This window comes from Telmatherina bonti, assembly GCF_933228915.1.
Source record: "Telmatherina bonti genome assembly, chromosome: 11".
Taxonomy (NCBI): Eukaryota; Metazoa; Chordata; class Actinopteri; order Atheriniformes; family Telmatherinidae; genus Telmatherina; species Telmatherina bonti.
The window spans coordinates 26,529,153-26,541,999 of NC_136629.1; the positions used below are offsets into that span (position 1 = coordinate 26,529,153).

The 12,847-nt window shown below is 36.2% G+C and overlaps 1 protein-coding gene across 1 annotated transcript; it reads right to left on the minus strand.

Annotated features, from left to right (window-relative positions):
• Nucleotides 1-463: 463 nt before the first annotated feature.
• On the minus strand, nt 464-7,957 carry slc25a16 (solute carrier family 25 member 16). The gene is made up of 10 exons (XM_079248379.1): nt 7,895-7,957; nt 7,240-7,389; nt 5,597-5,689; nt 5,376-5,509; nt 5,148-5,211; nt 4,925-5,046; nt 4,759-4,822; nt 4,475-4,637; nt 4,318-4,386; nt 464-3,881 (listed from the first exon to the last, which is right to left on the minus strand). Exons 2-10 carry the CDS (start codon nt 7,334-7,336, stop codon nt 3,725-3,727), a joined length of 963 nt encoding a protein of 320 aa, XP_079104505.1. The 5' UTR covers nt 7,337-7,389; nt 7,895-7,957; the 3' UTR covers nt 464-3,724.
• Nucleotides 7,958-12,847: the final 4,890 nt, after the last annotated feature.

Below are 12,847 nucleotides of genomic sequence, written 5' to 3' on the forward strand. Positions count from 1 at the left end.
AAGAGGGGAGGTGCATTACTGCAACACCGTGACCACCCAGTGGTGTGATCTCCACCTTTGCGCTCCTAATTGCATGTTTTTATCAAAAGAAATTTGTCAACATGACTATGAGGTCAACAACTTATCACTGGAGACACACACACACATACACAGGATGTGAGTTTCCATTTAGATTCATTAACATTTTCCTGATAGTGTGGAAATCTAAGTTAAATAGAAATGATGAGGAAGCAGCAGGACAGAGATGACACAGACAGTTGGCTTGTTTTCCTCAACCAGTCCCACCTCCACACTGCAGCAACTTTTCCAGGAAGGTGACAGCAGGTAACTAGACAAGCAGGAAAACAAGGAGTGTGCACAGATGGACTTATATACCTTAACATTACACAAATCGAATTAAATTTTCAGTTTCTTTATTGTACATCAATGCCAAAACTGGATGTTGATGAAAGTTTGATCTGGATTTAAGAATGAAATGAGGCATGTGTACCAATACCTCTCGCCACAACTCATTTACCAGTCAAATAAGTATGTGGCACTAAACAACAGACGGTGTGTTGAAGTTTCAGTAGAATAAATGCAAATGCATCAGAGAACTCCTCAGCAGTTTAAAGATGAAATGGAAACAAGAAAATTTTCTGTTTGTCTTAAACTCAAATGACAGGAAGTGGGCAACTGCTCCTTCTTTACTTGATAAATAAAAGTAATCAACAACGTTTCAGGAAGCGAAAAAAAACCATTCAGAGATTTAAATCCACAGAGAAAATGAAGGTACCAAACTTGCTGATGGTAACGCAATGACACATTCTGCTGCCATCAACATGGCAGGTAAAAACGGGCAAGTACAAAGACAGAAAAACAACTTTTTTTTGTTTGTTTTTAAAGGCAGTTTCATTGTTCTTACTCAAAACATTTACATTTGTTGAAATCACAACACCTGATCAGATAGTTATTTACATTTACATATAAATATCTGCATAATTCTCTATCGGTTGCAGTGAGCAGCAAAAACAGAAAGATATACTCGGCAGAATTGATGAATAACAGACATAGATCATGTACCTCACATGGAAAACAGTAAAGTATCGGCGCACAGCAGTCCGTGGATAAATAAATGTCAGCTTACAAATGATGACATGCTGGTAAAAACCAGCCGCCACATCTTACCAGCCGTATGTGTGATTAATTTTTCCAGGGCAGGAAACAGGAAGGCTCAAACATTTTTACAGATTTGTTCAAGAACTAATTTCTACAGGAGACATCTGGTTATTTGGAGCCTTTTTAGCACTTCACTTCTTCCAAAACAAAGATTTCAGATATCACCTGTGGATGTTTCAATATTTCATGACTTGTTCCCAACAGGATACAAAAATGCCACATTGCGTCTTAAAAGGTGACATTAACAAATTACAACGAAACCTAACTTCATTTAATATAAAATAACTGTTTTATGGAATAAAAATAGGAGAAAAGATGCATTAGTTTATGAAAAGTTTGCGTTTGCTTTTTTTTTTTTTTTTTTCTCTCTTTGTCTGTGTGAGGTAACATCTTCTTTGGGCCTTCAGCAATTATTCAAATGAGAAGTCCAGGGATGGAAAACAATCCCTCTTTGATGGGAAGCTGTGACGAGTTGTCGTGCGATGTCTCATCTGAAAGTTGACAGGCTCAAAAGGTTTGAAAAATCACTGTTTTTAGACATCTGCTCTGCACTGTTAATCAACGTGTCACGTGAATGACTCTGGCCAGGTAAAATGTTAAAATGACCAAACAGCCTCATACAGACATCTGTGGAAACATAAAGGCATGTGATCAAAAGGTATGATTTTTTTTATTTTTTTTTTTTTATCTACTAGGTAATTTTTTTTAGCATCCTGGGACAATGTTTGCAAACAGCTGTGACGAGGCTCCAGCACACAGTTTAAATTTCCTTCTGGGTCAAAGTATTATATAAATGATATTTAATAATTTATATAATAATAAAGTATCCATCTATATCCATCTTTACTATACTACTCACAAAAAGTTAAGAGATATTCAACTTTCAGGTCAAATTTAAAGAAGATGGAAAAAGTTGATGATACACAGATATAAAATAAGGGCATTTTAGTAGAATTCTGTAATAATAATTCCAGCATTCAAATCGATTTACAACAGTGGTATGTGTACCACAACGTAAAATGTCCGTGTGTTAATAACTTGTCCAGAATTAAGTGTAAAAATGTGAACAGTATGATGAAGTCGGCTGTTTAGATACAAGCTGTGATAAAACTAGAACATTTTGTGGTTGCTCCACGGTTCAGTTATTGTTTTTTTGTGGTCAGCTATCTTGTTAGAGAACTGCGCGTTGTCTAAAAGACACTTAAAACATTGAGGGTTGTACATGTACTTTCAAAAATTTAGACAACGTTGAATAAAGTACACCTTTTGAAGTTTAAGTGTATTTTAGGAACTCTATCATCATACAAAAAGATGAATATTCTTAAGTTTTTGTGATTAATGTGTATGAAGCACCTCCTGTATTAATGTCCTAACCAAATGGCTTACTTTGTTTTATGAAAAAAAAATACACGCAGACTATCAAAACAACAAAAAGAATTTCTATTATGGCCTGTAATGCTGAAGAAATGAAACACAATTTAATGACTGCTGGGTGCATCTTAAATGGTAAACATTTACTTTTTCTCTTTTAAGCAATACTGCCACCCAGTGGCAATATCTTGCTAGCTCAATAAATAATAAAAGGTACAGTGCAATTACATCTGAGGTCACCTCTGAAAAACATTTCCATCCAGAGGCTTCAGACCATAATCCAAAATATGGAAAGATCCCAGGGATCATCATTCCATGTCCTCAAAGCCACGTCTACAGTAAGCGCACAATCACCAAAATAAAAAGCAGGGGTTTAACAAAACAAACGGCTCCGTTTAGCATCTGATGGGAAAAAGAAAGGCCCTTTTCAGCTAAAACCAGGTATCACACGGGCTACCTCACGTAAGATCACATGCAGGTGACCCATCAATATTTGTCTGCGTACAGAAAAGGCAGAGAAGAAGAAAACAAGAAAATTAATGGCAAAACTTTCTGAAGCTTAAGCACCGTAAAATTGAAGACACACTAAGCCCTGAATTATTAAAAAAACAACCAAAAAAACACCACTTTAAAATTCAAATTCATCCTTCAATAAGAGATACACGCCGAACCAAATCAGTAAAAATAAAACAAATATGATCAAAATAAAACAATGTTTTCACATAAAATTATACCCTTTGTATTAATAGTACAATTAAATGCAAATCACTAAATTCTTTTCTTGGTTTAAGAAATAAAATAAGCAATTTTGATCATTAAAATGTAAAAATAAATCATTTTAAATAGAAAGAAAAAATGATTTTGTGCTTGCGACGATGGTGTACATTTGCTGCATGAGTGAGGGCGATTCTACGCAAGCAGAGAGTCGAGTTAGTGCTGCTGTTGTCGCCAAAGAAGAACGGCAACCTTATTTTAATCAAATAGAAAACAAAATCTCTTCAGGAAACAAAACAGGGTGGACATGAAGTGTCTCTGTCCGATATTTAATTTCCCTTTTCAGCATTAATTCCCCAGGTACCTTCAGCAGAAGCAGCTTAAGACGTAAAAATGAAGCCTGAAGTCACGTAACGGAGGAAACGCTGAACTTGATCAGCTCAATGATCAATGTGTGTGTGTGTGTGTGTGACCCAGCAGACTAGTTCAGGTGGAGAACCTGCTTCATGAACTCATAGGTAGTGAAGGCCATGGCCTGGGAGGGCACACAGCGGATGTAGTTGAGTGAGAGGCCTCTGTACAATCCCCTCTTGATCCCGTACTGCTGATATACGTACTTCAGGGTTTTGATCGGGGATCTGTTAAAATGGAAGACAAAAGAAAAAAAAATCTATTTTGAAAGCAATGTTTAATTCAAACAGAAAGCAAGTCAAAAACTGGAGTAAACCTGGTGCGATGACTGGAGATGGTGAATATACTGAATAAAAACCTAAAATATTACAAGAAAGCAGGTACAGAAATAATAAAAAGCACTGTTTAAACCTTCCAGTATGAACGGCATGCGTCAAAACGCATGAAGCTCAGCTGTTGCTATGCTACTTAAACTCTCAGGCTTTAATGGTTTTATCAAACGCAAACAGACTGCAAACCTCTGGAATTTTCTGTCTCATTAAACCTTAAATGTGAATTCAAACATTTTCAGAAGGTGCTCCTGAATCAATCTCCACACACTTCCAGGTCTATCATTAATTATTGTTCTCAGGAGGACCAGAAGGTGGCGAGTCGGAGACTCACCCGCATTTATCCGAGTCAGGAAGCGCCGTGCCTAACTGCATTCTTCTCCTCGCCACATCCAAAGGGTAACTAGAGAGGGAAACGCCAATGTGGCACAATGAAAAACAAACTTAGCCTGGCGAGAGAAGCCTGCTATACACTTGGCTGCAGAACTTACGAGACAGTCTGAGCAAAGGCACCAGCGACCCCTCCACACAGCAGGTTGACATGGCTTTTCAGAACAAGGACATCAGGATTGTCTGACGACGGTCTTCCCAGCTGCTCCGGGAAATGTTTCAGGCCAAGGCTCTTCAGAGTGCCGAAGGTGAAGAATGAGAGCCCTGGTAGGGTCAAAAGTCAAGCTTATGGACAGAACGCTGGTTATATATGGAAAGGAAGACATTTCTGAATATAGCTCACAAGAATCTTGTATCATAACAAGACATGGGCAGAAATAATCACCTGCATAAGGTGCCATTCCAATAAGTGTCGGAGTAAGTCCTCTATAGAAGCCCATTATTCCTTCCTTTAGGAAATACAAGAAACAGACTTAGTTGCAAACTTAAAATTGTTCTAAATGTTTTAATACAGGCTTCATTTGTAGTCAAGTTCATCACAAGCAAATCACCGTGCCGTAGATGGATTTGAAAACATTGGCAATTCCAGAATAGCGATGATGTCCTGTCACTTGGAAGGCCAGTCGGGCTCGGACTACATCCAAAGGGTAGGTGCATATCACTGCAGTCATCCCTGGAAGCACACCGTATTGTGTAAGAAAATATAAACACACATGCACCGTATACGTAGAAGAGCGCATGATGTCTAACATAAAAGGAAAGTCTTATGCGTACCTGCCATAGAACCTGCCATGAGGCGATGGATGTGCCCAGAGATCCCAACCTTTGTACTCAGCAGCTGTAAAAGGGGAATATCATCAACATCATGGGATGAAGTCAAAGCATGCCCTAATAAAAACAATATATGTAAAAACTAAAGAAAAACCTTAGCATACCACTAAACAAACCTCCTTGAATTTAACCTATTTTTACAGCAATAGAACAATGAACTGTGCACTTTACCTTTTTATACTTGTCAAAAGCCATGAACTGGATGGCTCCATAAGGAAATATCCGGACCATCATCGCCCCGTTACCCTTGTACAAGCCAAGAATGCCTTCCTTCTTTGGCACCGCTGTGAGAGTGGAAAACACTCCTGCAGGGAAAGTTCATGAGATTCACTCCTGTGGTACAGATGTGCACAAACAGAATGGTTTTCCTTGATTAGAAGTTAATGTCTTACCCAGATGTCTATAATGGGGGCTCTGGCCTTGAAGAAGAATCTTGACTCTGTCGAGAGGAGCGATGGTAGTCTTGGCGCAGCATCCTGCTACACCTAAATCACAAACTTATTATTAGATTTGCACATTTTTATGCACTACTTCAGACAAACCACGAGACAGCACCGGCTTGCATGTATATTTGACACTACTTGTTGCTGATAGAGAAAAATTTTAACAGTTTTTATGCATCTTGGGTGAAAGTCAGATTTGAATCATGTTGATTATTAAACTAAAGAAAATAATGACCCACTATACATCTTCTTTTGCTTAACGCTAATAAAGTGAGGTAAGCACGTACTCTACTAGCTTAAACATGTTGAATGTGGTTCTAGAAAAAAGAAATCAGGTAAAGTTGTACTGGTAAATGTTCTAGAAAAATATCACTTTCTAAACTATTTCTGTCTAGTTGTTTTATCTAGACTTAATCTGTTGTTCTGTTGTTGTATGACAGGAGTTTTTTTTTTTTGTTTCTACAGATTAAATAACTTTCTGAAAAATCTGGGTTTAGATACAAGGTAAGACCTTGTAATAATACGTTTCGCAATGAGCAAAAAATTGCAGACGTCAAAAGAACACTGCAACATGTTAACCAACTTCACAGTACTGGTATGTTTATAATGAGGGTTGTGGGCTGAAAATAATCTGGCTGGTGGCACGTTATTTAATCAACATATTAAAGAATATAACTAATTCCCAGTTTTACTAAAACAGCATTTTAAACAAACACTTGGCTAACATTTCCTAGTTTTGTAGCAACATTTAAGAGATTTTATCCTACTTATATCTTTCTGAAACAGAATCAAGCTGCACACACTGACTTGACATAATTCTGTACCAAAAAGCACATCTTTGCTGGACGAAGATGTTTCAGCCTATAAATTGTACATAATCTGCTCATTCACTATGCCTTTGCAGCAGAGATCTGTTCACTCGAAGCAAAGGATGGAAATTTCATCATTTTACAGAAGATTTGCCTTTTAGAGTAATAAATAAAAACTGTTAAAGACATCCGCATGTGCAACATCATTGTCGAAACATCGAAGTACTCATATTCTTAAACTGCGCTGAGGTGCATGGCATGTTTACAGTGTTGCTTAATGAATTACAGTTCTTTTTTTTTTTCTTTATTTTCTTTATTATGAATCTAATTGTAGTCCTGTAAGGGAAAATTGAGTGTATAATTTTAGATAAAAGGTACACCACATTTTACTGCTAAAATATCAGCCTTCCCAAACATTTCATGCAGAGCAAAACCTTTTCCTGTGGCTGAAACACACTCAACTTTCTGAAAAGATGCCAAAGACAAGGTGTGTTTCCTGTTGCCATTTTCTTGTCAACAATACTCACGCAGGCTATCTTGTTTAAAAAAAAAAAAAAAAAATCAAGTAGAAAGGCCATACACTCCAAAATGCCCTTTAGTTTTACTGCTAAAATAGCTGCTCTGGAGGATTTCTAAAGGTTTCTTTCCCTCCAGGTTCACAATCGTGGACATGCAACAATTAAGGAAGTGTTTTAAAGGCAAAGACACTTCAGGAAAAACAGGGTTGAGGAATTTCCTTGAGTCACATTCCAGACATGAAAACTTGACCGTGTTAGATTGTACCTCCGGCTACAAACGAGCGAAGCCAGTAGTAGTCCCTTTTGGCTGGGGAGCTGCTGGTCATGGTGGGAGATGTGGAGACAGCAGCCTCCGATGTCATCCTCTGTGCTCAGGAACCTGCCACATCCATGGCTCTAAAGTCTGGCGAAAACACTGCAAACACATATGATAATCATCATGTGAGAGTGGGCAGAAAATTAAAGTTAAGACCTTTTGTTTTTAACATATTTGTTGAGAGTGAACATATTTTCCATTACACGATCTTAACAGGAAGCAAGTCAAAACGTGTCATTTTCAGGCTGAAATAAAATAGCAGGATTTTTCTACAAACTGCTTTAGCACACAAATGTTACAACCAAAAAGCTGGTCATGGACGAAGATCAGCAGCTTCAACCAATGATTAAATCTAGATATCTGGCGTTATCTGTAGCTGACGGGTAGAATAGGTACTTACAAACTACTCTGAACTGTTTCAGGTCGTTTTGAATAAAAACCTGTTCAACAAATGTGCTCCTTCCTCGCCGATCTGCAGCTTTTCCCTCATCCCCTGAGATTATCCCGGCCGGTGAGACGCAGAGGAATGAGGCTACTTCTATCAACAAAAATGTTCACGCTTTCAGTTGAAACATTTTCTCTTTTTAAAACGAAATTTACTTACGACTTAATTTCATAAGGGTGACCATAGAAGTGCCCTTCGCCCGCTGACAGCTACCAGCTTCTGGCCAAACACGGGCGCGTGGTAATGACGTATCAGGGAGCAGGAAGAGGGAATGCAGGTGGGCGGGGCTTGTTGCTTAAAATGTTTTTGTTTTTTTTTCTTTTTTCTTTTTTTTTTTTATAGTTTTCAATGATAAAACCAGTTCTGCTTTACTTTGTTTCAAGTGCATGATATTTAAATAAATGTCTTTATTTACAACTTTCAAGATTTTATTTAGGTTAAATTGTTATTATTTGTTATGACTGCAGGTGCCCAAGGGATATAAAAATGGTGTCTCTGAATTTTTTTTTTTTTCATAAAGACAAAAAAGATGCAAAAGAGCAGATAAGGTGTAGACTGAAAAGATGTAATATGAGCATCATAATATTTTTCAGTTAAAAGGACAGAAGTTAAAGATCAGAGTGCAAAGTAAGATGAGGGTGTGGGTGAGCATGCTCTGTGTGTGTATGGACTGCCATTAGTGTATATTTGAGATTGATTATGATCAGGTTTGTGTTTTTAAAGTAGTTTCTTTTTACACCTAGGTGCGTGAAAAATTGTCTTTTAAGTGTGGCAAAAATGTTTTTGTATCAAGCATTTTGCGCTGTTTTTTGTATGTGTGCTTTGTAAATTAGATTTTATATGGTGAAAGAGAAAAAGAACCACAAAATGATCAATAAATAAAAAAAAAGAATGATCAAAAAGAAATGTAAAGTCAAAACAAGACCCAAAATTACCCAAGTGATTAAAAAAACAATGCATCCTAATAGAAATGAGAAAATTTGAAAAAGAGTTGAATTTGAGCATTTTGCAAAAATTTGACAAAGTTAAAATTGTGATTTATAACAACTGCAGTGTAATTAGAAATTATCTTAATGATGCAAAGATGAAATGAGATTAACACTACATTCAAATTACATGTTTAAATAGACCCCTTATTGCACATCTGTGTACAAACAATGTAATTTAATTATCCATACATGTGTTGTCATTTGTCTCTGTGCCGTTGGTCCAATCTGCTATCAACTGTTATGTTGCCATCATCTTCCTGCCAACAAACATGGTGGGAAAGGATATATATCACTTCTGGAGTGGTTCAATTTTAGTAATCATAAAAAATATTTCAATGTTGCGCCTTTCCTTTAGAATTTGTTTCCTGAAGATTCTGTCAAACGACAACTAAAAACAAACAGAAAATGTTTCTGGAAAATATTTTCTTCAGAGACACTTTGGGAAAAGTTCCCTGAAGAGCCTTTTAGACAGTCTTTGGGAGGTATAACTGTTTAAGGTATTGCAAAGTTTCTACACAAGCAACCTGCATATTCCATTAAAGTTGCTCCCAGCAAACAGTAATCCTCTCAGGGAGATCCTGAGCTTGTAACTTCAGTAACCTTTAGGAGAAGATCTTGTAACATTTAGGGAATGTTCCACAGACTTTCTCTAAATTTTATGAGCTTTCAGGGAATTTTTCCTGAAGGTTCCATAAAATTTACATTGAAGGTCCACCTGAATATATGTGACATCACAAAGGGTTTGCCTAAAGGTTATGAAGCTTGCAACTTTAAAGGAACATTCCTTTAATATTTAATAAAATTTTAGTTGCTTTATAACTTTCAGGGAACCTCCGGGGAATATTTTCTTGGAGTTTCTCAATAGTCACAATAAAACTCTATGCAACCTCAGAGAGTATTGAGATCATATAAGGTAACTTTCCCTGAATTTTTCAGGCTTTGTAACATTTAAAGCAGTGCTATATACGTTTCTGTGCACTTGTAAATCCATAATGTATGTTCCTCAAGCCATTGTTGCCGTGTAGCATCCTGAGGCGGAGAAGCACACAACAGAACTTTATGTTCCAGCCCAGCAGACCCTGTGACATATACTTTTTCTCTTTGCAGGACTGTCACAAACAAGCAAATGAATATCAACACAAGGTTGACCTTGGCCAAGGCTGTGAGAAGAGACAGGATGCAAGATGGATGCTGAATTAAGCCTTGTTAGAGGGTGCAAAAGAGAGAAAATCTGCCAAAGTTCAGTAGAGTTGTTTCAAGGAATGTTCCTTTCACACTTTGTTTTTCCACAAATATATGTTCAATTTATATGCATCATAGTTTTCAAAATACCGATTTAACTTTTTTATTGAAAATGATGCACTTCATTTATATTTGTGTGTGTGTGTGTATATATATATATATATATATATATATATATATATATATATATATATATATATATATATATATATATATATATATATATATACATACATATACATATATATATATATATATATATATATATATATATATATATATATATATATATATATATATATATATATATATATATGTGTGTGTGTGTATATATATATTAAGGTTGTGATAGTATGCTTTTGTCCCGATTTGATTAGATTCCGATTTTTTGAGTGTCGATTCGATTTAAATTGCGATTCTCACAATTCTTCGATATTGCCGATTTCTGTAGATTTAAAAATAAAAAAATGTACAAAACTGTTTTTTTGCTTGTCTTTTTTCTTGATTTCAGTAAGGAATAAAAACAACACAGTGGCTAAACCATCATTCAGCTGCTATAATGCCCAAAATCAAAAGTAAAAAGATCAATAAAATCAATAAAAATGACCGAAAAAAAATTATAATGGGTTATTTTTATTTATTTAAAAAAAAAATCGATTTTTTTCACAAAAAAGTCTATTTCAAAATTGTGAAATCAAAGAATCCCGATATTCGATTTTTCGATTAGATTTTCCTATCTCTAATATATGTACTCTTGAAAAAGCGAATTTGCTCAGCACAACATGGCAGCCAGACCATCATTCTGCTGGCTTTGATGCTGGACAGGACCAGTTACAAAGAAAAAAAAAGACCCTAAAAACCACAGGCCACTGACTGTTGTTACTATATGTGTCATGACAGTGACTTCTTTAGAGGAACGCCACCAAACTTCCCTTTACTTTCCCAGACAGTGTCCTCTCACTGCCGACAGCCTCTCTGGCTTTCTTCTCTTATTCTGCGTCTAACAAGCAGCCATAGAATAAACTAAAGTAAAATAAAATAAAATAGTCATAGACTAAACTGCATGCATACCATCACCTCAATGCATTTCATTGTGTGGCGTTTGTCTCACAAAAATGACATCACAGAACTTAAATAAATATTATTTCTTTTCTTTTTAATATTTTTCTCCCTCTTTGCTGCTTTTCTTCTTATAAATTATCTCCAGTACTTGTCATTTTAGTGTATCCCAAAGATAGCTGGGATAGACTGCTTTCACATCACCATGGTACCATTTTGAGTAAATAGACCCATTAAATATGAGTCAAACAAGACCATTAGTGATTAATACACTAGCTGTTTATAAAGTTATGATTGCACACCTATTAAACAGCTGATTTTATCAGCACAGTAGATTGTCTCTTTGCATTTGTGAAATTGCTCAATGGTGTCAGTGTTTCCATCACCAGAAGAGCTGGTTAACTAGTTGAGTTAACTGACTAAAACTACAGATCTTAAATTCAGTTCTTTTGTGTCTTTTTAAATGAAATCATAGATGAGTACAACATGACTTTTTTTAACTGTCATCATTAACAATGAGTGAGAAGCTTCTTTATCAAGCTATTGTTGTGTGTTATGTGTTAGAGCAAGCTTCTGTGTTTATGCATAATAATATCAGAATAAAAGACTTTTAAGATTATCTATTTCTTCTGAACTTTGGTCTATATCTTAATACTGAATCTGTTTTTCTCCTTATTAGAGAATACAGTAATTTTGGTCCTGAATTAATTATTATTTCATAAGAAAGAAATGATATCCATTCAATCTTTTGCTGAAACTGGTTGAGATAATATCTCTAGAAAAGAAGAGCAGAGACGGAGATGGTTTCTACACTTTGATCAGAAGCAGTTTTCATCGGATCCATCGTTTCTAATGTCTGCTCTTTCTACAGGTACATCTCAAAAAATTAGAATATTATGAAAAAGTTCAATATTTTTTTCAATATTTCATTCAATATTTTTCAATATCAATATTTTACTCATTTCAGATGTAAAACCAATGCATTTTATTGATTCACTACCCATAGAATGAAACATTTAAAATATTCAATCCTTGAAATTTTGATAATTGTGGCCTATAGATCATGAAAACCCAAAATGCTGTGTCTCAGAAAATTAGAATATCGTGAAAAACATCAATCTTCGAAAGTCATGGTGTCACACCCTTATCAACTAATTAACTCAATATACCTGCAAAGATATCCTAAACCTTTAAATGGTCTTTCAGTTTGGGTCAGATGGCTACACAATCATGTGGAAGACTGCTGACTTGACAGATGTCCAGAAGACAATCATTGACCCTCCACAGAAGGAGGGAAAGCCATAAAAGGTAATTTCTAAAGAAGCTGGTTGTTCACAGAGTGCTGTATCCAAGCATATTAATGGAAAGTTGAGTGGAGGGAGAAAAGGTGTACCAGCAAAAGAGAAAACCGCAGCCCTGAGAGCATTGTCAAGCAACATCCATTCAAGAACTTGGGGAGCTGGACTGAAGGAGTGGACTGAAGCTGGACTCAGCGCATCAAAAGCCACTACACACAGACGAATCCTAGACATGGGCTACAAATGTCACATTCCTCGTGTCAAGCCACTCCTGAACCAGCCACAACGACCAAAGCATCTCACCTGGGCTGAGGAGAAAAAGGACTGGACTGTTTCTCAGATACAAGCAAATTTTGCATTTCATTTGGAAATCAAGGTCCCAGAGTCTGGAGGAAGAGTGGAGAGGCACAGAATCCATGTTAATTGAAGTCCAGTGTGACCTTTCCACAGTCAGTGATGGTATAGGGAGACGTGTCATCTGCTGGTGTTGGTCCTCTGTGTTTTCTGAAGTGCACATTCAACAC

Coding starts and splice junctions, on each gene's coding strand:
- slc25a16 (XM_079248379.1), bottom strand. CDS start 7,336: ATGACATCGGAGGCTGCTGTCTCCACATCTCCCACCATGACCAGCAGC. Junction 5,690..7,239: donor TCGCTCGTTTGTAGCCGGAG/GTACAATCTAAC, acceptor TTTGTGATTTAG/GTGTAGCAGGATGCTGCGCC. Junction 5,212..5,375: donor CTTTTGACAAGTATAAAAAG/GTAAAGTGCACA, acceptor CCCCTTTTACAG/CTGCTGAGTACAAAGGTTGG.